Source organism: Pelodiscus sinensis, chromosome 6 (assembly GCF_052426305.1).
Source record: "Pelodiscus sinensis isolate ZL-2025 chromosome 6, ASM5242630v1, whole genome shotgun sequence".
Taxonomy (NCBI): domain Eukaryota; kingdom Metazoa; phylum Chordata; order Testudines; family Trionychidae; genus Pelodiscus; species Pelodiscus sinensis.
In genome coordinates this window covers 105,460,148-105,473,792 of record NC_143057.1, presented here as the reverse complement: position 1 = coordinate 105,473,792, position 13,645 = coordinate 105,460,148, and the positions used below count along the sequence as shown (strand labels likewise).

The window sequence follows — 13,645 nt, the reverse complement described above, 5'->3', positions numbered from 1 at the left end:
GCCCCACAAAATTTCTCTCTACTTTACCAATATCAAATAACAGAATGTGTCCTCAGCCCTCCCCTTTCCCGCCAGGGATCAGAGTTGCAGCTACTTGTGGAGGCTGGACTGGGCTGCATACTTTGGGGACCACTGTTTTACATGTTTAAAAATGGTACTAAAAATGAAGGTTACCTCACATATATTCTTCTGAAACTGCAAAGCCTTACTGTTCTCAGGGTTTGGAATGTCCGGGTAAAACGTTTCATTAATCCTTTAGAGAGAAAAGTTAAGCAGTTTTCAAAATTACCAGCAAAAATTCAACATGTGAAAATAAAAATACTTTAGTCCAGCAGACCTGACTGGTTCTGGATGAGGATTTTGCCAGACCAGGAGAGGTTATATTTGCCACCCTGCTACCATCCCCCCACAGCCTTGGACTGGCCTCCTGGTCATCTTCCTCCCCCACCAGCCACGCTGTCCTGCCCATCCCCTTCTTCCCTGCTAAGCCAGGCACCCTAACTCCCAGCACACTGGGCTCCTGGACACATATGGCAGCCCCGCTGAAGTGTGCTGTTCTCCCGGTGTGCTGGGCTCCTGGCCCTGCTGGGCAGACTCACTGGGCTCCTGGATACGCCACACAGCCCTGCTGCAGGCACACCAGGCTCCTGAACATGACAGGCAGCTGTGGGGAGCTGAGCTCCTGGACGTGGTGGGCTGCTCTGTTGGGTTGTGCCTAGCATCCCAGTTGTGGCACACCAGGCAGCCCAGCACACAGGAAACCAAACAACTGGGGAGGCTGCCAGCCTTCCATTGGGACACTGTGGTCCTGGAGCATCCATGGTCTTACTGGACTACGGATGCCGGACCAGGGGTCCCGGTTAACAGAGCTTCAACCTGTACAAGAAACAGCCCCAAGGGACCAGAACCCCAGATAAATCTGTTTAACTCTCTGTAAACTTTATACAGAGTAAGCTCACAAATTGTTCACCTCTTTCATCAATGAGAGAGAGAGATGCACAGCTGTTAACCCCCCCACCCGTTAACAATTGTTTACTCTGAGTTTATTTATGAACAAAAGTCATTTTATTAAGTATAAAAGTAGGATTTAAGTGGTTGCAAGTAATAGCAGATAAATCAAAGAGAGCAAAGTAAAACAAAAACACACCAGCTAAGCTCAATACTCTAAGGATATCTCTACACTGCCACCCTAGTTCGAACTAGGGTGGCTAATGTAGGTATTCGAACTTGCAAATGAAGCCCGGGATTTAAATATCCTGGGCTTCATTTGCATGTTCCCACGTGCCGCCATTTTTAAATGCCCCATAGTTCGAACTACCTACCCGCGGCTATACGCGGCACAGACTAGGTAGTTTGAATTAAAGCTACTAATTCGAACTACTGTTATTCCTCCTGCAAGGAGGTTTAACGGTAGTTCAAATTAGAAGCTTTAATTTAAACAATCTTAAGGGTATGTCTAACACTAGCCCCTTAGTTCCAACTAGGGAGGCTAATGTAGGCATTTGAAGTTGAAAATGAAGCCCGGGATTTAAATATCCCGGGCGCCGCCATTTTTAAATGTCCCTTAGTCTGAACTCCGTGCCCGCAGATACACGTGGCACGGAGTAGGTAGTTCGAATTAGGATCTCTACGAGGTACCAGTAGAGGAGTAACACCAAAATCAAAATAGCTATTTCAAATTAAGTGCTGTGTAGACACTTAATTCTAAATAGGGGGCCTCTAGCCCTTCCCAGGGAGTCCTGGTGGCCGCTCTGGGCACAACTAGGAAAACTTACTCACCTCTCCCCCAGCCCTGGAGCCATTAAAGGGGTAGACCCTGGCCACAGTGCCTGTGCCAGCTCCAAGCCTGCCAGCCCAGAGCCAGCTGTGGCTACTGGGGCCCCTGGCCCAGTGGCCCCAAAACATGAGCCAGCAAGCCACTGGCAGCCAGCCCTCCACCACTCCCCAGGAGCAGTCTGCCAGCTCCCAGGAGCCTGACAGGGGCTGGAGAAGGCAGGCGCCTTCCTGTTCCAGGGTGGAGATCATGGACCTTATTCAGGTTTGGGGGAGATGCCCTCAACGTCCATGATCTCTGCACTAGATGGAGGAACACGGCCATCTATGGCAGGATAGCTGCCAGCCTGACCACGAAAGACCACATGTGAACCCAGGAGCAGATTAGCATGAAAGTCAAGTTGGTCTGGCGAGACCCCCAACCCTGAGCTTCCTCTCCCACTCTTCCACTTGCTTCCCTCTTCCAGCTCCCTCCTCCCAGGTTTCCCCTTCCCCTCTTCCACCTTCTCTCTTTCCCTCTCCCACCTCCTTTTCCCAGTCTTCCCAGAGGTACATCGCCCACCCAGTTTTGTTCAATAAACCCAGTTTCTATTTTTGAACGTACGTGTCTTTTTTTTGACATCAGGAAGGGGGGTTAGGGTGGGGTAAGTGGGAGGACGTGAGGGAGAAATGGGGCACAAGCCCCAAGTGGGGATGACCGGGGAGGTTCTGAGGGCTTCTCGGGGTGGACGCTCTCCCTCAGGGCCTCCGGGATCCTGACAGCCCCCTGATGGACTCCCTGGATGGCAGGCTGCAGTAAGTGTAGTCGGGCTGATGGCAATGACCCCACAAGATGCACCAGTGTGCCCAGGGGCAGCTACATGTGGCCAAGTGCTGTGGTGTCCCGAGTGCGGGCACTCAGGGCACTCCAATACAGGACTGCTTTGCTGTCCCTCATCGAGTTAGACAAGCAAGCGGGGAACCCTGAGAATTGTCTGTCCGGGGTGGGGTTAGGGCCCCTTTAAGCACGGAGTGCAGTTAGTCTCTGGCAGCAGCCCCACACACTAAGTCCTAACCTGATGCGCTGCCGGCACTGTTTCCAGCCAGACTTAACTTCGGTTCAGGGTCCACTCAGTGTGGACATGCTATTTCAAAATAGAAAAATGCTATTTTGAAATAGTTAATTCGAATTAAGCTAATTCAAAATAACGCATCTATACACAAAAACTATTTCAAATTAAGTTAATTCGAAATAGCAGTGTAGGGTAGACATACCCTAAGACTATTCATAGATCACTGTCCTGAGCATTGGGCCATCAAGTTTCTTGAGTACTACTAATGGCCTTCACTTAGCACATCTAGATTAGTAAAGGGATTTACAGGCAGTCCCCGGGTTACATGGATCCGACTTACATCGGATCCCTACTTACAAACGGGGTGAGGCAACCCCGCACTAGCTGCTTCCCCCCAGCAGACCAGGAAGACGCAAAGCTAGCGCCCCCCCCCCCCCCAGCAGACTAGGGAGACGCGGAGCGGCTTTTCTCAGCAGACACCTCACCTTGAGAATAAAGGACTGAGGGAAGTGAGGTGTGGGAGAATAAAACTGAGCTCTGAAGAAATGTTTGGCTAGAGTTTCCCCTACAATATGTACCAGTTCCGACTTACATACAAATTCAACTTAAGAACAAACCTACAGTGCCTATCTTGTACGTAACCTGGGGACTGCCTGTATACATCATATTGCATACTTCAAATACAGGAATAATACATGCACACAAACAGAATATATACATTCAGCAGATTATACTCTTACCAATGATATTTACAAGATGTATTTAGCATAAAGCATCTTCCAGCTATGCATATTCATATTCATAAAAATATGGGATGTAACATCTTACCTCTTCCCTGATATTACTGACAAATGGTTGGACACTGTGAATGCAGTATGCCTAAAATTTCTGTTTAGTATTTGTTACACATACACCCAGTGTCATTAAATCTTGGTATGTCATTCAGAGGTGTTTTTTTCCATAGTTCTGAATTTCTGTCCCTTTGGTGGAGTGTAGAGCTGCCCCCTGAATGCAGAGAGCAAGTTCTTTAAAAAAATGTAAGGTGTCTTGGCATTTCTCCATGAATGCCATGAGTCAGTGTGCCTCAGTTTCCTCTTCCACACCCCATTGTGCACCTGTTACACTCTTGCTGCTGTGCCCTTTTCTAAGCCAGTTGACAGGTATTAGTGCAGAAGCTGCTCATTCATGGGACACTCTTGCTCCTATCCCTAGCAATGTATCAATTCCTTTGTTTTTGACCCATAGATGTGCGTTTTTCTACAACTAGCAATTTTATGAGACAGTGGCATTTCCAAGTATGATTACCCTACCACACCTTTTGTTTAAACCATTTGGGTTGTTTAGTATTCATTGGACCATGCAATACCTCCATACTCCAAAGTGAGCATTTAGCTACAGTTTCCTTTTCTTTTAGTAAAGGTTTTCAGTTCGTGTATGTTTCTATGGTTTAGGGGAGGAAAGGGTTTCCAATTGAGCTGTACCTCCTCCTGCTCATGGCTGAACTCATGCAAAATATTTACTCAGACTACAGAAGATCCTTTGTAAGCCTTATTATTTGCGTTAGACTTTTCACGCCCCCTCTCCAGGTGACTCATTAACGTTTTCACAGACACTCACTGTCTGTAGGATTTTTATATCCCTGTCCCAGAGAGGCAATGTTCGCTTTTTATATGTGTAGCAGGAACACTATCTGGCAATGGTGTGTTCTGGATTAGTGGGGTTCCATCTGCTGCCCCAGTATCGGTTCTCAACTCAGTCAGTTTCACGGCTCCCAGGAGTTCACAATTCCCCCTTAAAACCTAAGGACATGTGAGCAGCCTGGGATTACGGATGCAGAGTCAGCACTCTCCTCCCAGGCAAATGCCTCCTCCCTGCAATAGGTGAGGAGACCTTCCTGCATTCACCCTTCTGGACCTGTTCCAGCCAAGACAGACCCTTCCCTGGTAAGCCTTGTTCCCTTCTCACCCTTAGAATTGGGCTGAACCCCAGTTATCAAGCCTATGGAATCCACAGTGGCTTCTCCGATTTCCACTTCTTCCTGAAGGCCTCTCTCCATACGTCTCTGTGCATCCTATGGCTGGACCTGTCCCCTGCTGATCTGCCACCCTTGGGCACTTAGCAGCCTGGATAGCCTCCCAGCTTCTAGGTCAAAACACCTTCGTCCCCCCGGGCAGAGGGACAAAAGACAGGAGCTGGCTTCATCCACCCCCACCCTTTGTGGTCAATTGCTTTGCCCTCCTGGAGAGGAAATAAAGAAACTCTCTAAACTCCTCAACAGCTTCTGTGGCTTTGTCCTCCCCAGCATAAGGTCCTTCTTGCCGCTAACAATTCTTGGGACAGTCAGAGCCATATCAAAACAGTCAATTCCCACAATAAACCATTTACATTTCATGGCACAGCAGCAAGTCAGGCAAGCCTGCTTCTGTTCAGTTTACACCTCTCCTTTAGCCAAATGCATAAGGATTTTATTAAATCCAACCAATTCTGCCATTTTCCCAGGGAGAATATTCTCCTCATTAATTAGGTCCCTCTTGACAAAGAAATTTCCGCCCCAGTATCCCTCCATGTAGGGATGACTTGGCCATTTACGCTGACAGCCTTCATGTCTTCGCTGCTTCGGTATAAGGTAACAGGTTTTACAAATGCTGTAGGTGACCATTGCCCGAGATGCCTCTGTCCTCTGGGCAGCAGCATTGCCATGAGTTACCTACTGCTTGTTCTAGTCAGCATGGGGCGTTTGTTCCTCGGGTGCTCAGTGGAATTACACCAATAGCACCTTTTGGGCTTGTCTGTATAGGAGACTTGGGAGGAACAACAAGGGAGTGAACTTGGGTAGGAAAACACCCAGCCTCCCAGATCCACCCTTCTTCTTCTGAGGACTAAAGCGGGGACCTTCTCTTCCAACAAATTTAAACTTCTCTGCCTGTAATTTACCCCTACCAAATATTTGTGACTGCTCAAAGTGATCAGCACTGGAAGCAAGAGCTTCTGCTGATTCCACTTTATCCCATGAACACTGGTTTATATCATTGCTAGTAACTGTTCCCGAACAACCAAATCACACATCCCTTCAAAGCCTCCAATACCTTTCCCTTTGACCCATTTATCTAGCAGACCTCTCATTTGGTTCACATAAGCAACATTACTTAACCCAGACCCTCCCCACTTCAAATTTTACCCTGATGGTTTCCGTGTAATCTGAAACCGTTTTAAAATCAAATCCTTAAATGTCCCATAGTTTGAAGCATCACTAATAAACATCTTATTCGATATGTCCAGAGCTTTCCTACTCAATTTTGCAACCAGAATGGTCATCTTCTGATCCTCAGATTTGAATGGATGATGTACAGTCTCTCAAGGTGCTGAAGTATTTGGTGATGTCCTCAGACTCACCATATGATGAGCACAACTGCTCCCACTTGTGGATTTTTGGAGAGGTAGATTGTGCTATACTGGGATGTGGTCTCTTCCAGACCAGTACAGCCAGTTGACTTTCTCTTGCCCTCCTCTTGAGCAGCTGTTTGGGCCTCCTTTTCCTTCTAGGACAGCATTTGGGGCTTCAAATTTTGTCTGTGTAAAGTTCTTTCCATTCCAGGGCTCTTATGAGCAGCCTTTTGAACTTTTTTTAAAGTTGTTTCCATTCCCGGGCTAACTTCTGGGTTTCCAATTCATTCTCCTTCACTGTTAAGGCTTGCTCACAAGGAGCTTTTCCCCTGGCACTTTGCAATTCAATATCCAATTTTCTTAATTCTGTCTTTTTATTTTCATTCTCCCTTTCAGGAGCTTGGACCCCGCAGAATTCTAATTTGGCGATTGTTTCACCATTGCCACTCATTTTGCTGACTTTCCTGTCCCTATGTCCCTTACCCAAAATAAGCAAACAGAAAATAAAGCAGAAACCAGTTTGTGTGTTCTCCAGCCACTACATTTAGAACTCACTTAAAATCAACATTAGCAGTTCAGGGCAACAAGCTGTGCAAAAGATCCTGCTTGGCTATGCCACTGTGATGGGTTTGGTCATGGAGACCCCCTTGAGACTGTCTCTTGATTTCTCTATCTGAGCGTCCTGCTGAGCCAGATTCTCTGGTCTCCTCCAGTGATGGCACAGATTTCCTATCACAGCCCACAGCAGAGCAACACAATCATTGAAATCAGCTCAGCTCTGGGAAGGCTCAGTGACAGGGACTTGACACAGCAGCCAGGTGCACAACACCAATGGGTTGCAACATCACAGACGCTCCTAAGAGACCTTTTACTATTCCCTACACACACAGTATAATGGTTAAATGCATTGGATAATGAGCAGAAGATTTAGGTTTTTCTGACTGTCACTGACTTACTGGCCAGTTTGCTACTTTTCTGAGCATCACTTGTGTCTTATCCCTCCCAACTATAAAATGGGAATACTAGTACCCTCATGCAAAAGTCTTGTGTAAAGCCCACTGAAATGCTTGGGTGTTTTGGGTAGTGTGGCAGGGTATACTAGACTTTCTGAAGCCCCCACCCTGGAGACTTCACAGTCCTACCACACCTTGCCTCAGGACAGGAGCAGTGAAGGTGGGTCCTCCAGGCCTGCCTAGAAAGGTTGTAGGGAAGCAAACAATCAGAGCCCAACAGGCTCAGTTAATATGAGCTCCAGATCAATCACTGGCAAGGACCAGAAGGGTAAGGAAAGGCTAGAAGGTTGTAAAACTCTTCAGAGAAGGAGGCCTGGGAGAGATGTTGCTCAAGCAGGTATAAGGCAGAGAGAAACCAAAGACTGTAACACTAAGGTAACAGGTGAAGATGATGAGACTGAGTGGGAGGTAGCCCAGGGAATGCAGCAGTAACTAGGAAAGCAGCACGTAGCAGCTGTTTATGGTGTGCTTGGGTTGGGACCCAGAATAGCAGGTGAGCAAGGGTCAACCTCCCTCCCCACCAACCAGTAGAGAAGTGGCCTTAACCCTGGAGACTCTTGACTAAAATTCCAAGACCGAAAGCTAGATTTAAAGGGGCCCTACTGGGACTGGAGAAAGAAGGAACCATCAAGAAGAATGGGCTGAGACCAGCTTCATCCAGAGAACTGTAAGACTTTTGTTTGCACTTGTTTTGGACTTGAATACCCCGGAATGGGTTCATGTATTTTATATTGTGTATGATTTGCCTGGAAACCTGCCTTGCGAGATCAGCAGCCTTTTGGAGGGTGACAGGTGAAACAGAAGATTGCAGCACCACACCAGGACAACAGGAGGCACTCATGACAGGTGAGTGCACCCCCACAGAGGAAGGCAAAAAATTACTCAACAAAAAACAAATAAAAGAATGTAACTGCAAATGAGAGTTTACCATTCCCTCTTTTGGTAGCAAAGGACGCTGGTCACCACTCCAAGCACAACAGCCACTGCCACTGGGATTAGAATGGCAATGATCAACCCCATGGCTAGGGTGGAAAAAAAGAAAAACAGTAAGTGATATTCAAAAGTGATCAACCGAGTTTATGGCTCACATTCTTTTCTAACATTCCCAAAAATTACAAGTTACTTTTCTAGATTACTAAAAGCTCCTCAAGCATTATCTGCCTATAATAATGACCTACAACACCTCCTTCTAGGGATGTTAAATACTGGTTAACTGAATAGTCGATTAACTTCATGAATTCTTATCGGTTACTTATCTATTATATAGTCCCCAGGGGCAGGGCTGGCAGCCAGTGTGCTCTGACCCCACTCCGGAGGAGTCCCATGCTTCTGTCTCTGTATCAGACCCTCTATATCCCAGATCCAGTGCAAGCTGGGACTGAGTCATGCTGCTGGCCAGCCTGCTAAAAAATTAACTGGTGGGCGTGGGGAAGGGAAATGTGTGTGGTCTATAGCATTAACCTATAAGCTTTTGCTTATTGGTTAAACAGCTACACTATTACTTGCTTACATCGTTCATTGAAAAAAACCCTCCCTTAATGTAGTTGGTCAATTGTAAAATGTTGTGTAGAATTTCTGTTTGGTCCCCAAATGGTACGAAGCTTCACATCCATAACAGTAAGACTGATTGCAGATTTTATCCCAGACTGCATAAGTCCTGGTGTTTATTGAATTATTTTTAAAATTATCAAATTATTTGTCTATTCTCTGGAAATGATTTCTAAAGGTTAATTTCATGTTCCACACGTGCATTCTCTTTTACCTAGTTTAGAATTTGTATTCCGATCACTGAGAATCCTCTCTCTAACAAACTGCCTATTTAGTTTTCTGGGTAGTCTCATTTCATGCACTTTAATCACACTCCCCTTTTGCTCCTCTTTCCAAACATAGTAAACCTCATTTTTCTATTTTTTCCCTCCTCAGATGGCTGGAGTAATTTTCAATGTTTTGAGAGGTTATGAGTAAGGCTACAATTTAGTCACTGGTATTTTTAGGAAAAGTCATGGACAGGTCACTGGCAGGAAACAAAAAATATTGGCTGTGACCTTTCCATGACTTATGCCATAAATACCCCAGATTGAATCTTTGGGAGAGGTTGTGGGTGAGGGAACAACACCAGCTGCAGGAGAGGGAGGGACTGTGATGGTGGGGGGAACCCTGAGGGAACCCACTGCTGCTCTAGATGTCACTGGTGGGGGGGTATGTCCTGGGAACCTAACTGCAGCTCCAGTCGCTGCTGGAGAAGGGTAAACCCTGGGGGATTTCCAATGCCACTCCAGCTGCCACCAGGGATAAGGGCCGTGACCCCTGCTGTTGGGAGCTACCAAATTGCGGCTGCTCCTATTGTCTCTGGTCTCCTAGGCCAGCTGCCAGGGGTGCCGGAGCAGTGGTTGGTGCAGCTGCTCTGGGGCAGCTCTAGCTCCCAAAGCCAGCTGCGTGGGTGGCCCCAGTGTCACACTGGCCATTGCATAAGTCATGGAAGTCACAGCATTCATGATTTCCACGACTAGCATCACAGACCCAAAGCCCTAGTTATGCGTTCAGAACCCATTCATACATATGAATAGTGGAAGTTCCTAAACAAGCATTATTTAGGCTGAGCTTTGTATTTGTAACAGGATGGTTAATTCGCCTCTCCGCCCCCAAACTCTGCTATTTAAAAATATGGATAGTAGGTCTAGGGAAAGCTGAACAGGAAAAGATATTCAATGAATCAAAGATAAAGATCATGGTACTCCTTTGACTCAAGCATTGCCACGCTAGAAGTATTAGCGTACAGGAAAGTTCAACTCACAGTTCTCCTTTGTCACCACATAAAGGTCTCTTGATGGGCCTAGTCCACCATCAGTATAGGCTCGTAAGTCCAGTCGGTAACTTGTTTTGCCTTGAAGATCAAGGATTCTCAAAGACTTTTTTGATAGGTCAGTAATATTCTTAACTGATAGCTCAGGAGATCCTGTGTTGTTTTGTTAAAAATAAGGAACATTCATCAGATTAGAATATGTTCACAAAAAAACCCTCAGCATGCAAAAAACTCAAACTTCATATTAAACTGGAAAACAATCTTTTTCATTGAGAGAAGTCACGAGTACAGAATTATGCTGCCAAAAATCCAGGGCTGCATAGTGTAACTGTGTTAAGTAAGTAAGTAGCATAAGGGGTGCGTCTTCAGTTCAAAAGTAACTCTCATTACATTCACTTGAGTTACTCCTCTTAAGTCAGCCCAGCTTGAGAGAAAACAGCTATGCTATGAAGTAATACTCAAGCTACTGCGTCCTCACTGATGCAGCACTGAGACTTCTGATGACATATCTTATCAGAGTGCTATGAACTGGAGGATGAGTCACCTTATTAATTCCAGTGAATTGTGGGAGAATTTGTCTGCCACATAGGAAAGAACTGTGAGAAGGCCTTGGAAGATTTATACAACCGGATTTGCTCCAATCCCACAGACAGAGACAAACACCTACAGGATCTATATAGAGCATTCTTAAAACTGAAATACCCACCCGGAGAAGTGAAAAAAGATCGACAGAGCCAAAAGGTACCCAGACATGAACTACTTCAAGACAGGCCCAAAAGAGAAAACAGAATTCCACTTGTCATCACGTAGGGTCTTCTTTATCCACAGATCAGCCATAACATCAGCCACAGTAATGCAGCATTATCCCAATTACACTGCCAATACACTTTCCACCCAGTTCTGGAGGGTTTGCTATTTTCACACTCTCTTTTCAGTCAGTGTTTTATTCAGAGATTGGATTTTCACTGTTACAGTTGCTTGTGTGAGGTGAATATGCTAGTCAATAAGAAATTACACTCAGATTACCTATTCTTGCCTATATGAGCAACTAGTATTTTAATCTCTTTGCCAATGCTTATACAGGCAGTCCCCGAGTTACATGGATCTGACTTACAAACTGGGTGAGGCAACCCCGTACTAGCTGCTTCTCCCCAGCAGACCAGGGAGACACAAAGCTATCGCCCCTCCCACCCCCACCCCCCAGCAGACCAGGGAGACGCGGAGTGGCTTTTCTCAGCAGACACCTCAGCTTGAGAATAAAGGACTGAGGGAAGTGAGGTGTGGGAGAATAAAACTGAGCTCTGGAGAAATGTTTGGCTAGAGTTTCCCCTACAATATGTACCAGTTCTGACTTACATACAAATTCAACTTAAGAACAAACCTACAGTCCCTATCTTGTACGTAACCCAGGGACTGCCTGTACATAAGGCTTGTTTGTCAACCTGAGAGAGAATTTTGGGTTTGACTTTTTGGTACTCTTATATTTTGCTCTAATTTGAGTGAACAAAGGGAAAAGACACTGTGCATGTTGCTTCTGCCTAGCCAGATGGGCTTGTTAGTATGATGGGAACAGATAAGAGCAGTTAAAGTGTTACAGGGCATGGTGGGAGTTTAATATATGAGCATACACTAAAAGGCTGCCTGGCTCCTTTCTCAAGCCAAGTCAAGAAACCAGTTAAGAGGAACAAGAGGGGAATGGGGAGGGAGGCATAAGAAACACTAAAAGCTAAAGGAAAACATGGCCTTGGCCAGAACAAAACATCAGTCTCTCCCCTTCCTCATGGGACACAAAAAAACAGGGATAAAGACCCCAGACTTATGACTCTCCAAAATGGAACATGACTACAAGTTGTAAGAGGTATGACAAGGGGCATGTGCTGCAGGCATAGATGGGTTCGCTAAGGGGAAGAGAGGAATGGGAAACAGGGACACAGGCAATGGCTCTGCAGCAACACAGCTGGGAAGGGGTAAAGGCTCTGCAATGTCAGAGGACAGTAAAACACCGGGGAACAGACACTGCTGGCATGTAGAGCTATGGATACGCTTGCTTGGAATTAACCCAGGACTTCTGGTCTTCTGCTTTCTGTCTGCATGACAGGAACTGGGGTGTGGTGGAGGGAGAGGAGTGAAGGGAAAGCCCTCTAACAACCAGTTCAAATACCAATTTAGCTTCTGAACAATGCCAGCAGAACTATAATTAAACAACTATTTTTTAAAGGATTATTTATTAGTGAGTACTGAGAGAGTTCACAGAAAAGTTGAGGACCATAGATTTTATTTACCTTTTTCCATAAAACTAGGCTTTGAAGTACCTTTCTCCCCTTTTGCAAAGCAAAGCATATATCCCTTTAAAAACCCCTGGCAGTCTTCAACAGGAATGTCTTCCCATTTTACTAAGATTGAATCTGAAGAGGTTTCTTCCACAGTAAAATTTGGTGCTACCTTTGGAGCTGTGGAAAGAATTTTAAAAAAGCAGTTAAACAATTAGAATACACTGGTCTAAGACAAATCTATATTAGTATCACAGCATTATTATTAGGACTGACATGTTGATCACTGCACTGCAAATTTTCTAGATAATTTTTCCCTTTCAAAAGATACAACTTAATAGAAATGGCTGTACCTTTGCTTTACTTGAAGACATTTTATTTAGCTGCAACAGAGCCTGTATTCTTCACTGAGAAGAAACTGTTCACGCAGTTTAAAAGTTCTGCTTTGTCCCAGGGTCACAAATCTCCATTGCAATACACAGGCTCTAGTGCAGGGATCACAGCAAGGCAAATTCCCTTAACGGGCCTTACCTGGAGGTTCAGGTTAAATTCGAAAAGCTAACTATTTCCTTGCAAAATAGGATTATATCACAATTTCTGTTTTGAAAAATACAACAATCAACTTAACCCAACTCGATTTTAAAGAGAGTTGTAAACGGTTGAAAACAAGAGTAAACATATCATTTCATCTTCCATCACAGCATTAAGCACCACGCAATGGTCCCTACAAAGCATTACCGTGGCTCAGACTATGTGATTGAAATTTCCAATAAAATTAGTCCAAGCACCTGGCAAAAGATACCTTAATGTTCAAAATGAAATGGGTCATATTAGCTACACAATGCCTTTATTTATCCTTCATTCTCCTAGCTGTTCAGTATAAAGTGGAATTTGGACTTTCAGGAATAGAGAAAAAGGGAGTGGAGGGGTGGTCCTTAAATATCTAAGGTATTCCAAGTCAGCACTAGATAAAAAAAACCAATAGCAGTAGCTACGGAAACTCTGGAATTGAAATTAAGGAGGTGATTTATACATTCATATTTTTAAAATATAGTTTTACTCAGAAACTGTTTTAGATAAAAAGAACATTATACCTATATAATGAATTCTAATTAAATACTAGAAGACTTACCCGGCATAGCCCGGGTTTGGCGCAGGGATGGGGGGCGAGCCATGTAGGCCTCTCGCTAACACTCCCGGCTGGCTCGGTGATAAGGGGTTGGGGAGGCTACACAAATCATGTATCTTATTTCTATTCTATTTTGAAATAGCTTATTTTGAAATTTGGCACATCTACACAATGCCAAATTTCAAAATAACACACGTTTTCAAGACATCCCTTAATCCTTG

The 13,645-nt window shown here is 45.1% G+C and overlaps 1 protein-coding gene across 2 annotated transcripts in view; it reads right to left on the bottom strand.

The window, feature by feature from the left end:
* Positions 1 to 13,645, bottom strand: part of LIFR (LIF receptor subunit alpha) — an 87,404-nt gene that overhangs the window by 9,969 nt on the left and 63,790 nt on the right. For both annotated transcript variants that reach the window (XM_075932518.2, XM_075932516.2), the window contains 4 exons: positions 12,308 to 12,475; positions 10,017 to 10,178; positions 8,151 to 8,244; positions 175 to 253 (listed from right to left, as the gene is read on the bottom strand). In XM_075932518.2, the coding sequence (XP_075788633.2) occupies positions 175 to 253; positions 8,151 to 8,244; positions 10,017 to 10,178; positions 12,308 to 12,475 (503 nt within the window). The remainder of the gene's footprint in view (positions 1 to 174; positions 254 to 8,150; positions 8,245 to 10,016; positions 10,179 to 12,307; positions 12,476 to 13,645) is intronic.